General features: G+C 44.9%; 3 protein-coding genes across 3 annotated transcripts; 2 read left to right on the top strand and 1 right to left on the bottom strand.

Moving 5' to 3' along the window:
• Window positions 1-827: 827 nt before the first annotated feature.
• On the bottom strand, window positions 828-3,284 carry DFJ58DRAFT_739841 (uncharacterized protein; the record flags this gene model as incomplete). The annotated part of the gene is made up of 9 exons (XM_041387055.1): window positions 828-1,394; window positions 1,466-1,578; window positions 1,651-1,834; window positions 1,883-2,062; window positions 2,096-2,355; window positions 2,420-2,440; window positions 2,494-2,502; window positions 2,559-2,788; window positions 2,908-3,284. 9 exons carry the CDS (start codon window positions 3,282-3,284, stop codon window positions 828-830), a joined length of 1,941 nt encoding a protein of 646 aa, XP_041234630.1.
• A 1,922-nt stretch (window positions 3,285-5,206) lies between these two features.
• DFJ58DRAFT_636807 (uncharacterized protein) lies at window positions 5,207-5,469 on the top strand (the record flags this gene model as incomplete). The annotated part of the gene is made up of 2 exons (XM_041381293.1): window positions 5,207-5,285; window positions 5,336-5,469. Coding segments are annotated over 2 exons (213 nt in total), but the record flags the coding sequence as incomplete, so codon positions are not given.
• A 60-nt stretch (window positions 5,470-5,529) lies between these two features.
• On the top strand, window positions 5,530-9,222 carry DFJ58DRAFT_720308 (uncharacterized protein; the record flags this gene model as incomplete). Its single annotated transcript, XM_041384699.1, has 12 exons — window positions 5,530-5,688; window positions 5,750-5,983; window positions 7,063-7,192; window positions 7,247-7,475; window positions 7,528-7,594; window positions 7,620-7,658; window positions 7,708-7,883; window positions 7,933-8,323; window positions 8,355-8,481; window positions 8,739-8,783; window positions 8,831-8,865; window positions 8,965-9,222. The coding sequence occupies 12 exons, from the start codon at window positions 5,530-5,532 to the stop codon at window positions 9,220-9,222; spliced, it is 1,890 nt and encodes a 629-aa protein (XP_041234628.1).
• Window positions 9,223-9,820: the final 598 nt, after the last annotated feature.

Raw genomic sequence — 9,820 nt, 5'->3', positions numbered from 1 at the left:
TGCTAATGTTGCACAGGCTTTCTCAACTCCAAAAAGGACTCGATGCACCCATGCCTCTTGTCCTTGCTCGCCACCACCACCATCATCTACCCTTAGCATATAGATGGTCCCCCTGTCTTCCAATGGCCACCACATCAGGAAATTCTCACATTCCTTATTTTCACTTTCTGCTACTTTGTGCCACTTCATTTCCAAAAAAAGAATGGATAAGTGACTTACAAGAATGGTAACACCTACTTGTCACAAGCTGCTGCAAGTCAACAAAGTAGATGCCTCCTCTTGTTTTTTTGCTTGTCCCGACTTGTTATGCACTTTTTTGGCACTTGTTAGTAGCTTCAAGCAGTGGCAAGTGGAGACAAGTGGGTCACTTATTTCACTTATTTTTTACTTGTTTGTAGCTTTTTGGACTTTGTCACACTTGTTATGAAGAAAACATTGCATTTCAAGAGTGGACAAGTAGAGTAGACAAAAACAAGTGAGAAAAAAGGAAGAGACAAGTAGCATTGAGGAGATATTAAAAATGCGCAACCCGAACATGTGAGCTAGTACTGACAGTGAGACAGTTGAACACAGGGGTTGACAAGCGAGTACTAGGGAGTGGAGAGCCACAGTGGAACGTGAATGGACAAATCATCAGTGAGACAGTAGTAGTACTATCAAAAATAGTCAGTTGCCAGTGTGAAGTAAACACGGATGAAAGAATAAGAACGGTACCTACTAGTACTGGTACTAAGACTAGAAGATGAGCGCACGCTCATCCTCAGAGTCATTGTCCTGAATCTCTGGCGCACCTTCTCACAGCAATTTCGTGCGCACACCCCCAGATTTCAGTGGATGACAGGCTCTTGAAGGCGAGTGATGGAAGTCATGTAAGACCTGGTCTTTGCCCTATAGTTGGCATCTGAAAATGCAAAAGAAACAGTGCTTTCCTTGTCCGTAGATTTGTTGTGCTTCCGGGGGACCTTGACATGCCCTCCTTCCAGAGACGACTTCGATGTCACCATTCTTGCCTTTGTCCATGATAAGATGGAGGGCACACTTGACCTGAAACATGCAAAATAAGCTGAGTATATATGACGATAGTATAAAAAACATGCTGCCGCAGTAGAAAGAGCAAGAGCACCCCTTGAATATGCCAATGACATGGTTGTGGTCCCTGGCACGTCTATAGTGCCCCAAGTGGAGCACCTGTGATGCACAAGGACCTGGATGATAAGGTCAGACTGAAAAGGATTCTTGCCCTTGCCCTCCTCGCTGATATTCCCATACAAGAATGCTAAACGTAAACTCTTTGCTAAACCTGTGCAATCTTCATCAGTCTCAATGTTGTCCTGTGAGAACATGAAATTTGCAAGTACGATGACAGGCAGTGGAGGCAATCGTGTTGCACTACTCTGATAACCACTGGATAGCCTAAGAAAATAAAAATTAGCAAGATACAATAACGTCGAAGGAAAAGACCTACTATGCCTATAACAGGTCTATCATTAGTGACTGTATGTGGGATTGTTCTGGTGAAAAGTGTGTTCCAGATGGACTGCAGCATGATGCAAAGAGGCGCATCCTTGAGGAGCCAAACTTCATCATGATCACCAATGCACATGATTAGAGTAGGAATGAACTTTGCCTTTCACAAATGTGCCCCCTGACCACCTCCAGGAAGGTTCTTCATCCTGTACTGCAAACGGGCAAGGATCTGCATTAGCAGTGCTGTGGGAGGATTCATGGGACCAGGAGTTGCCTGGGAGGACACCATGCTGGCAGAGTGAGTATCTGTGATGGATGGCTTCAACTTCTTTGCTACAGCAGCGTTTCTGGTGACACTGACACCAGTCTAGATCATAGTTAGCAATTTTGATTATTAAGAACTAAAGCATCCTACTGCAGAAGTTTGGCGCAAGAGCATTGGTTCGGATTCCTCCTTCTTGACTGCCACTTGATAGCTTTGACCCACAAATTCAACATCGGATGAGAGAGACAGGTCATCCTCAAAATCTGCTAGTTTCTGCTTGATAGCTTTGATGGTAGAACACAGGTTGAGAACTTGGCCGAGAGGTGGAGGCTGGAGGTCATTATTGTAGTACCCTTAGGAAACCTGCCCAGAAGGACGAGGCTGGAGATCAGAGTCCATACTACTATCAGAATTGGACTTGTATTTGACTAGGGGAACAACTGCAGGAGGAACCTCAGTATCCATGTTGAATTGGTCTTTGGATGTGTTGAGCAAAATGCTGTCCTCCTTGTTGTTGTCATTGTCCTTGTCATCCTCTCGGAGTCTGTCATCGTCATTATCGATATCTGAAAGCATGAAGAAACCATCATTTCCAATGTCCTCCTCAATCAGGTCAAGCTCCTCTGAGTTGTGTACCAGAACATTGCTGTGAGGAACAATATTCATTGGTAGTGATGCATTGTTGACCTTGGGAGAAATCTTGATACCCTGTAAATGCAGTTAAGAATTGAATTGATTAAATTATCAATGATTGGACTCACCTAAGGAACCTTTGCGTTCATGTGAGCATGGGCTTGAGAGCACTCGACTGAGTCATCAAACCTACCATCCTTGAACCAAGCTGTATAGTGACTCCCCATGACATTGGCTCCAGCATCGGAAGTACTGATAGATGTGAGTGGGACACTGCCGCTACTGATAGTACTGCCTTTTGTAATCCTAGAAGATGGAGGAAAGTTAGATGTGGAAGGTGCGGTGGTAGAAGGGGTGGCCTTGGAGGATGGTTTTGAACCTATACTTGTGGGAATATTTGATATCCAGCCTGGGATACAACCACTGAGTGCAAAATTTTTAGAAGTGGATATCAAACTAGTAGCATTAATATTGTGGTCCATCAGATTGAAAAAAAAGAGTTGTTTCAGTCAGATGGAGCTTCATGGTTAAGATATTCTTACACTTCACTATCAAGGCCTGGTGTCTGATGGTCATCATCACATGCCTCCATGCTTCCATTGCTGATAAGGCTCCTAGTTGCTTGGATAGCATCTCTCACTGGCATCTTCACTGGTATGATTTTCCTCCCCTTCTTTTTGTGTGCCCTTGGCACTTCCTCCATCTCTTCCTCACTTGCAGGGTCTTCAACATCAGCACCAGCTGCTAATTGACATTTAGGCCAGCCATCTCTACCTTGGATGTCAGCAGCCCTATTGCCACTGGCAGCAATTTCTGCACTTGCCTGACTACCAGTGGCCTTTACAGCCTTCATAACGGGGCGTGCACAAGGGCGACCTGGCTTAGGTGCATCAATATGTGCAGAAGTTTGATCTGTCATCATCTGTTTTTGAAATGTAGCAACACACTTATACCCTTTTTGCACAGCTGTTTCACTTTCCTCCCTTGCCTCTTATTTGTGCTGTTAGCTCGAGTTGTCATTCGCTTCGGAACTGCGCTGGCAGGTTTAGGCATTGTATCAATGGAGGGATATGGGAGCTGGTGAAATTTTAGAGCAGTGGTGGTTGACAGCAAGGCGAGTTTTGTCACCATTCTGTCCATGTAGTCTAAGCTGACTCTGAATAAATATACTGACCCTACTTATTTTCAGGTCTACCTACTTCGGCACGATCCTCCAGCTGCCATAGAGTTGGTATTATCAATATCTCTGTGAGCTGCCAATTCACCAAGATCATTCTGACACAATAAACATCAATGTTCACTAAAACCTTTTTGCACAGCAAACCTCCATGTTCACTAAAACCTTTCTGGTGTGGTTGCACGTCTGTTTGTGACCCTTGAATTCAGTATTTTTTCGGTGATCAATTTGGGTATTAAACTGAATGTTTTCTTATTTAGTCACATTGGTCCCTGTGATTACGGTCATGCACCTAACCTTGAATGTGTCGGCCTTCAAAGTCCCCTTCAGTCCTGTTCGAATCTATCAAAATCTGCTATTCTCTATTCCAACAGCCTGGTGTGAAAGAGAAATAGCTACTAGGCTTGTTAGAAACTAGCTAGCGCTACTTATCCAAATAGGCGCGAGTGTAGTATTCAACCCAAGAGGACTGCTATTGAAGCAACTCCCTTCAAATATGCAAGGGTAGCGATAGCGCAAAGGACTAATAACCTATAGCGACCTAAGACCAAAAACCAATGAGTAGCGCTGTAGCGATCAGTGACTAGCGACAAGTGAGTTCCGACAGAGAAATGTGCGTATAAGTGAGAAGCAGCTATGCACGTTGTCCTATGCGATAGCGCTATGCGACGTCCAACTAGTGACAGCAGAGAAGAAATCAAAAGAAGGGAAAGCGAAAATAAGGTAAGATAGTGCAAGTGGAATGCCCAATAGCGACTAGATTATAGCTCGACTACCAATAGTGATCCCGACATTGCGAAAATCAAACTTATGAGGGAACTTTAGTGATGTGCACTCAAAGCAAGTCAAGCGACGCGCGATCAGAGAGATTGGCAAGAGCGGAATCGATTGCACCAAAACTAGGATATAGTGACTAAAGTGACTCCGACACTAGCAAAGGTCCAGGGAAGGGAAGTACTGTACTGTATGTAGGACGAGTCATTTTATCATACTGCATAGGGGTTCGGGATTGCGTAGGCAAGTATAGTAGCAACACTGGCGAGGGCACGATGTAGTGACAGGTAATAGAACATGCAGTGCTGCGGAACATGAGGACACATGTAATAAGACCTGTGACTGATGAGTAGCGACATTTAAGGAAATATAACGCACCAGCGGAGGTAGGTGGACATAGGCAGGACATGGGAAGACAGAATACCTAGGTGTTGGACCGGGTAGCGCACTATGGGAGAAAAGTGGTTCCAAAGCGGATAGCTTGGGAGCTGAATAGCGCTGGTGACTAGCAGCCTTACTCTTTTCCTCTAGGCAGGGCAAATTATGCCTATGACACTCATACGCGCCTAGCACTGGTATGATTGTCACACCGGACTCCATCTCACATGCCTCCCTGCTGACGTGATCACAACCAACTTCACCTTCCATGCCTAGCTCTAGGCTGCACACGCTGGTTTCAAAACCAGTCAGGTCACACTCAACACATGCATTTGTTCCACTCGGATTATGATTGTGTACCTACTCCAGAACCACCCCATCTCCCCCCACAACCCCAGCCACAAACCCCTCAGCATCTTCACCTACCCCACCTTCCAAATTTTTCACCGCCCCCTCCAGATTTCTCACCACCACGGCCGCCATCACCTCCCTTAGGCCCTGAGCCAATTTAGGAGGATCCAGATGGTGCTGACACAGAATTTACTGATGCAAGTCAGCATTACTATTGTACACACCATTCAACGCTAAATGGTAAGTTCCTTACATTCCGTCAGTGCTCTTTGTGACTAATCTATGCTTAGGACGACCATGCACAGCTGACGGAGCATTTCTGCTGCCTGACACCCCCCCAACTCCCACACCACCAGAGGCTCCTGATGACTGGAGCCCATATCGTAACAGAATCAAATTTGAGATGGCCGAATTCGTGTTCAAAAAATGCCATATGTCTACAAAAAATTTAGATTTCCTATGCAACCTAATGGCTTCACTGCTCATGAAACACCACAATTCCCTGCCATTCACTGATTACAAGGATTTATACAGTGTCATAGATGCGACGCAACTTGGTGATGTCCCCTGGCAGTGTTTTTCAGTTAAGCACACAGGAGAACGCCCTGAGGTTATCCCACTGTGGATGGATAAAGAGTATGATGTCTGGTTTAGGGAACCTCGTGCAATGGCACAAAACATATTGGCTAACCCTACCTACTGAGGGTGAAATTGACTATGTGCCATTCCATGAGTATGATATATTGGACGACAAACGCCAATGGAAAGACTTTATGTCTAGAGACTGGGTGTGGCAACAGGCAGGATGTCTTCGGTCTATCATCATTGCTAGTGGTATATCTGTCGGACATTCCAAGGATGAGATATCAAAGGATCCGGACATGCATGGATCTGTGTTTGTCCCGATTATTCTCAGCAGTGACAAGACTACTGTTTCTGTAGGTATGGTGTAGAGACTCGAGTTTGGGCAGGCTGCTATGGGCCCATATTACTGGCTTTTGACAACTGGCCTTTATTGCATGACTTGCACCATCATCCACTATGCAGGCTTCTATCATGTCTCTAGACATTCTGCATACAACATGCAGCTTTCCCATGAAATGCGCTATAGGCATGCTACCCTTCCCACACAATGCAGCCAGAATTCCCACGTGTGTGCTTTCTCACACTTAGCACATTTCTCTCGCACTTGTTCGCCCTACTCCATATGCAACTTCTACTATGTCTCCAGTCATTCTGCATACAATGCACAGCTCTCCTGCAAAACACGCCATAGGTGCGACACATTCGTGTTCTGCATTCCTGTGTGCACGCTTTCTTGTGCTTAAGCACACTACATTGCACAGCATCCAGGAGCATCCATCCATTGTCCAACCAAGTTCCTAGGTGCGTCCCTTTTTGTTACCAGGACCATATTTAGCATATTACACTTTGTGTTTCATTATGGACCCTTACCTTACATCACTTACATACTTAGAGTGCTCCCTATTTGGCTCCGAGCCCTGGGAGAGCACTTAGGTAGAACTTACATACTTCCATGTTCATTTTTCACCCACCATCTAGCTTCCTACCATCTTACTACCACCATGTTACTTGGCAGTTAATTCCATGCAATGCATGCATCCAGTCATCATCTTAAGGCCCTAGCATCAGTCTATAGCTAGTGGCACTATCAGTATCCATCTAGATCCGCACTTTTCCTCATATCATTGTCTCATTCATGTCTTCACACCTTTTATCAGTCCTCTATACACTTGCGCACCACTCGTGCTATCTTCCCATACTTTGCGCTACCTTCGCATTTCACTTTCCCATGAGCACCTTCAGCGCATTTCTTGCACCTAAATCACCTTTTGTCAGCCTTTGATCAGGGTTGATCAGCATCATTCCATGGATCCTTGCTTTCCTTGCTTCCCCTTTAGGGTTGAACATTCTTGCATTCTGCAAGTATAGCAGCTAGGCAGAGCTGAGACTCACTTATACTGGTTGAGCATTATATTTCTTAGTGCCTAGCCAGGTTGTAATACCCACAACGGGTAATAATGAGTACTACCCTCTCTATGCCTCAATCTGCAATGTACACAACAATGTGCGACGTGCTCACCACAACACTCTTGTCATCATTGGCTTCCTTGCTATACCCAAAAGTACATGTTTTGATTTTTCAAGTATTATGGAGCCTGATCTAAGCTATGTCACAGCTGACAAGAAGAACACTGACGATGAGGTGTTTCAGATGTTTCACCGCCAACTGTACCACTCCTCATTATCCATGATTCTCCAAAGCCTAAAACCTGTAATGACTAAGTATGAGGTTGTACATTGTGGAGATGGTCATTTTCGACGTGTCATATATGGTATAGGACCCTACATAGCAGACTACAAGGAACAAGTGGTACTAGGCTGTATCATCCAAAACTGGTGCCCAAAGTGAGTATTTTATTTTGCAATCAGTGTCAACTTGTACTGACAATATTTGTAGATGTCTCGCAATCCAAACAAACCTTGACAGCAGTGGTTTATACCACTGTCATGAGCATGCAGATTTAGTCAGTATGAGAACTACATTGGGAGGTATTGTGGGATGAATTTGTTATGATTGGCAATCTCGTTGTGAGTAGAACCTGCCACTCTTGAATTAAAGACTAATTTTCCTATGTAGCCATTCACAAATGACTTTCCCCGAGCTGATATATATGAACTGTTGTCACCTGATGTTCTCCATCAACTCATCAAAGGCACTTTTAAGGACCATCTTGTTGACTGGGTACTAAAGTGCCTCAAGCTTATCCATGGAACTAGACAGGCAGAAGAAATTATGAGTGATACAGATCACAGGTATTTCACCGCAGTCATTGGCTTGATTTCATTCTCTAATGTTAATCAGAGTTGCTGCTGTGGTGTCGTTCTCTGGTTTACAATGGTTTCCTCAAGGTCGCAACTTCAAGCAATGGACAGGCAACGATTCTAAGGCGCTCATGAAGGTATTTATTTCAGCTATTGAAGACCACATACATGAAGATATCATATGTTGTTTTCATGCACTCTTAGAATTTTGTTATCTTGTGCAGTGCAATGTCATTACTGAAGATACCCTGAATCAGATTAAGGATGCACTAACTTGTTTTCACCGCCAGTTATTTCTCGACTTAGGCATCATTTCCACTCTCTCACTCCCCTGCCAGCACTCAATGTCCCATTATGCAGACATGATCCGACTTTTTGGTTCCCCAAATGGATTATGTTCCTCAATCATGGAATCAAAGCATATCAAAGCAGTAAAGGAGCCCTTGGCAATGGTCCAGCAAGCACAATGCTCTTGGTCAGATGCTCATGTCCAATCAATGCCTTGACAAGCTTGCAGCATCCCATGTAGACTTCAGTGCACAAGGGATGCTTGCTGGCACTGTATTATCAAATGCTATAGATGATCTCAGTAAGTTTTCATGTTCTGATTTGCTGTTCTCCCATGCTCAACTGCACATACAGCTATGATAGATGAGAATGAATCAGAGGCTCCCATTGTCCACCTGCAACCAGATGCCCCTGCTATCCAACCACAACCAGACGACAAGATCGACAACAGCGAAATAGTTGACGGTTCAACTGTACTTGCTCATGTAACGCTTGCCAAGACTCCTCATAAGTGCTACTGCAATATTCAATATTGACACTCACAATTTTATCATACAGAACGAAAATGGGCACAGACAGTAATTGCCTTAGCAGATGAAGTTGGTGTTCCACATCTGCGACACCTCATTTGATACTTCTTGTTCTCCCAGCTGCTACTTGCCCTCAGCATGAAGGCAGCCTCAAGGTCTTTAATCCTGCTGCTGAAACCTTCTATGCCCCCAGTGATCCGAGCGGGATAGGAGGCATGTGATGCAAACATATTCGTGCATGTCCACTCTGGCAGAACCTTTATCAACGCAATGATTGCATGTTCGTCAACATTAATCCAGATGTCGAAGGAATGCAAGGACTCAAAGTTGCGAGAGTCCTGTGCTTCTTTTCATTTAAACACAACTGGATCGAGTATCCTTGTGCTCTCGTCCAGTGGTTTGACAAACTTGGTGACTGTGCAGATGAAGATACTGGCATGTGGATGGTGCAACTGAGCGTTCGTGAAGATGGCTCCCAGAACCTTGCTGTCATCCACATTGACACGGTGTAGAGACTCGAGTTTCTGCAGGCTGCTATGGGCCTATATTACGACTTTTCACAACTCATGACAACTGGCCTCTACTGCACAACTCACACCATCATCTGTATGTGGCTTCTATCATGTCTCTAATCATTCTGCATACAATACACAGCTTTCCCATGAAACGCCCCATAGGCGCAATACTTTCCCACATAACGCTGAAGATGAGGAATCGTGAGTGGGTCTATACTGAAAAATATAAGATAAGTCGCCTGCAGTAGTCCTCGAACGCGAGTAGAAGTCGGCCCAAGAGGATCTTTACTGAGTCTTTTCCTCGAGTAAATGCGAGGGGATGCGCTGAACGAGTCAGCAAGGGAATCTGCGCAAAGCGCGGGTGCGAGACGCCTTGTAAACGCGAAACGCGCGTTAACGCGACGAAAGGCGAAAGCGCGACGTAGGCGGAACAAGCGCGCTATAGGCGTTAATGAAGAGGCGGAAGTAGCGCGAAGGTCTCTCCAGATTTTCTCAAGAGAGCTTGTTGCAAAAGAATAGAGAGTCGCGCAGTGGTTGTGTTGCAAATGAATAGAAATTGATTCACAGTATACACTGATGCAGGATGATGGGATGT

Source organism: Suillus subalutaceus, assembly GCF_016647625.1.
Source record: "Suillus subalutaceus strain FC151 chromosome Unknown DFJ58scaffold_804, whole genome shotgun sequence".
Taxonomy (NCBI): Eukaryota; Fungi; Basidiomycota; class Agaricomycetes; order Boletales; family Suillaceae; genus Suillus; species Suillus subalutaceus.
Note: the sequence above shows the minus strand (reverse complement) of the source record. Positions and strands in the feature narration are given on the sequence as shown.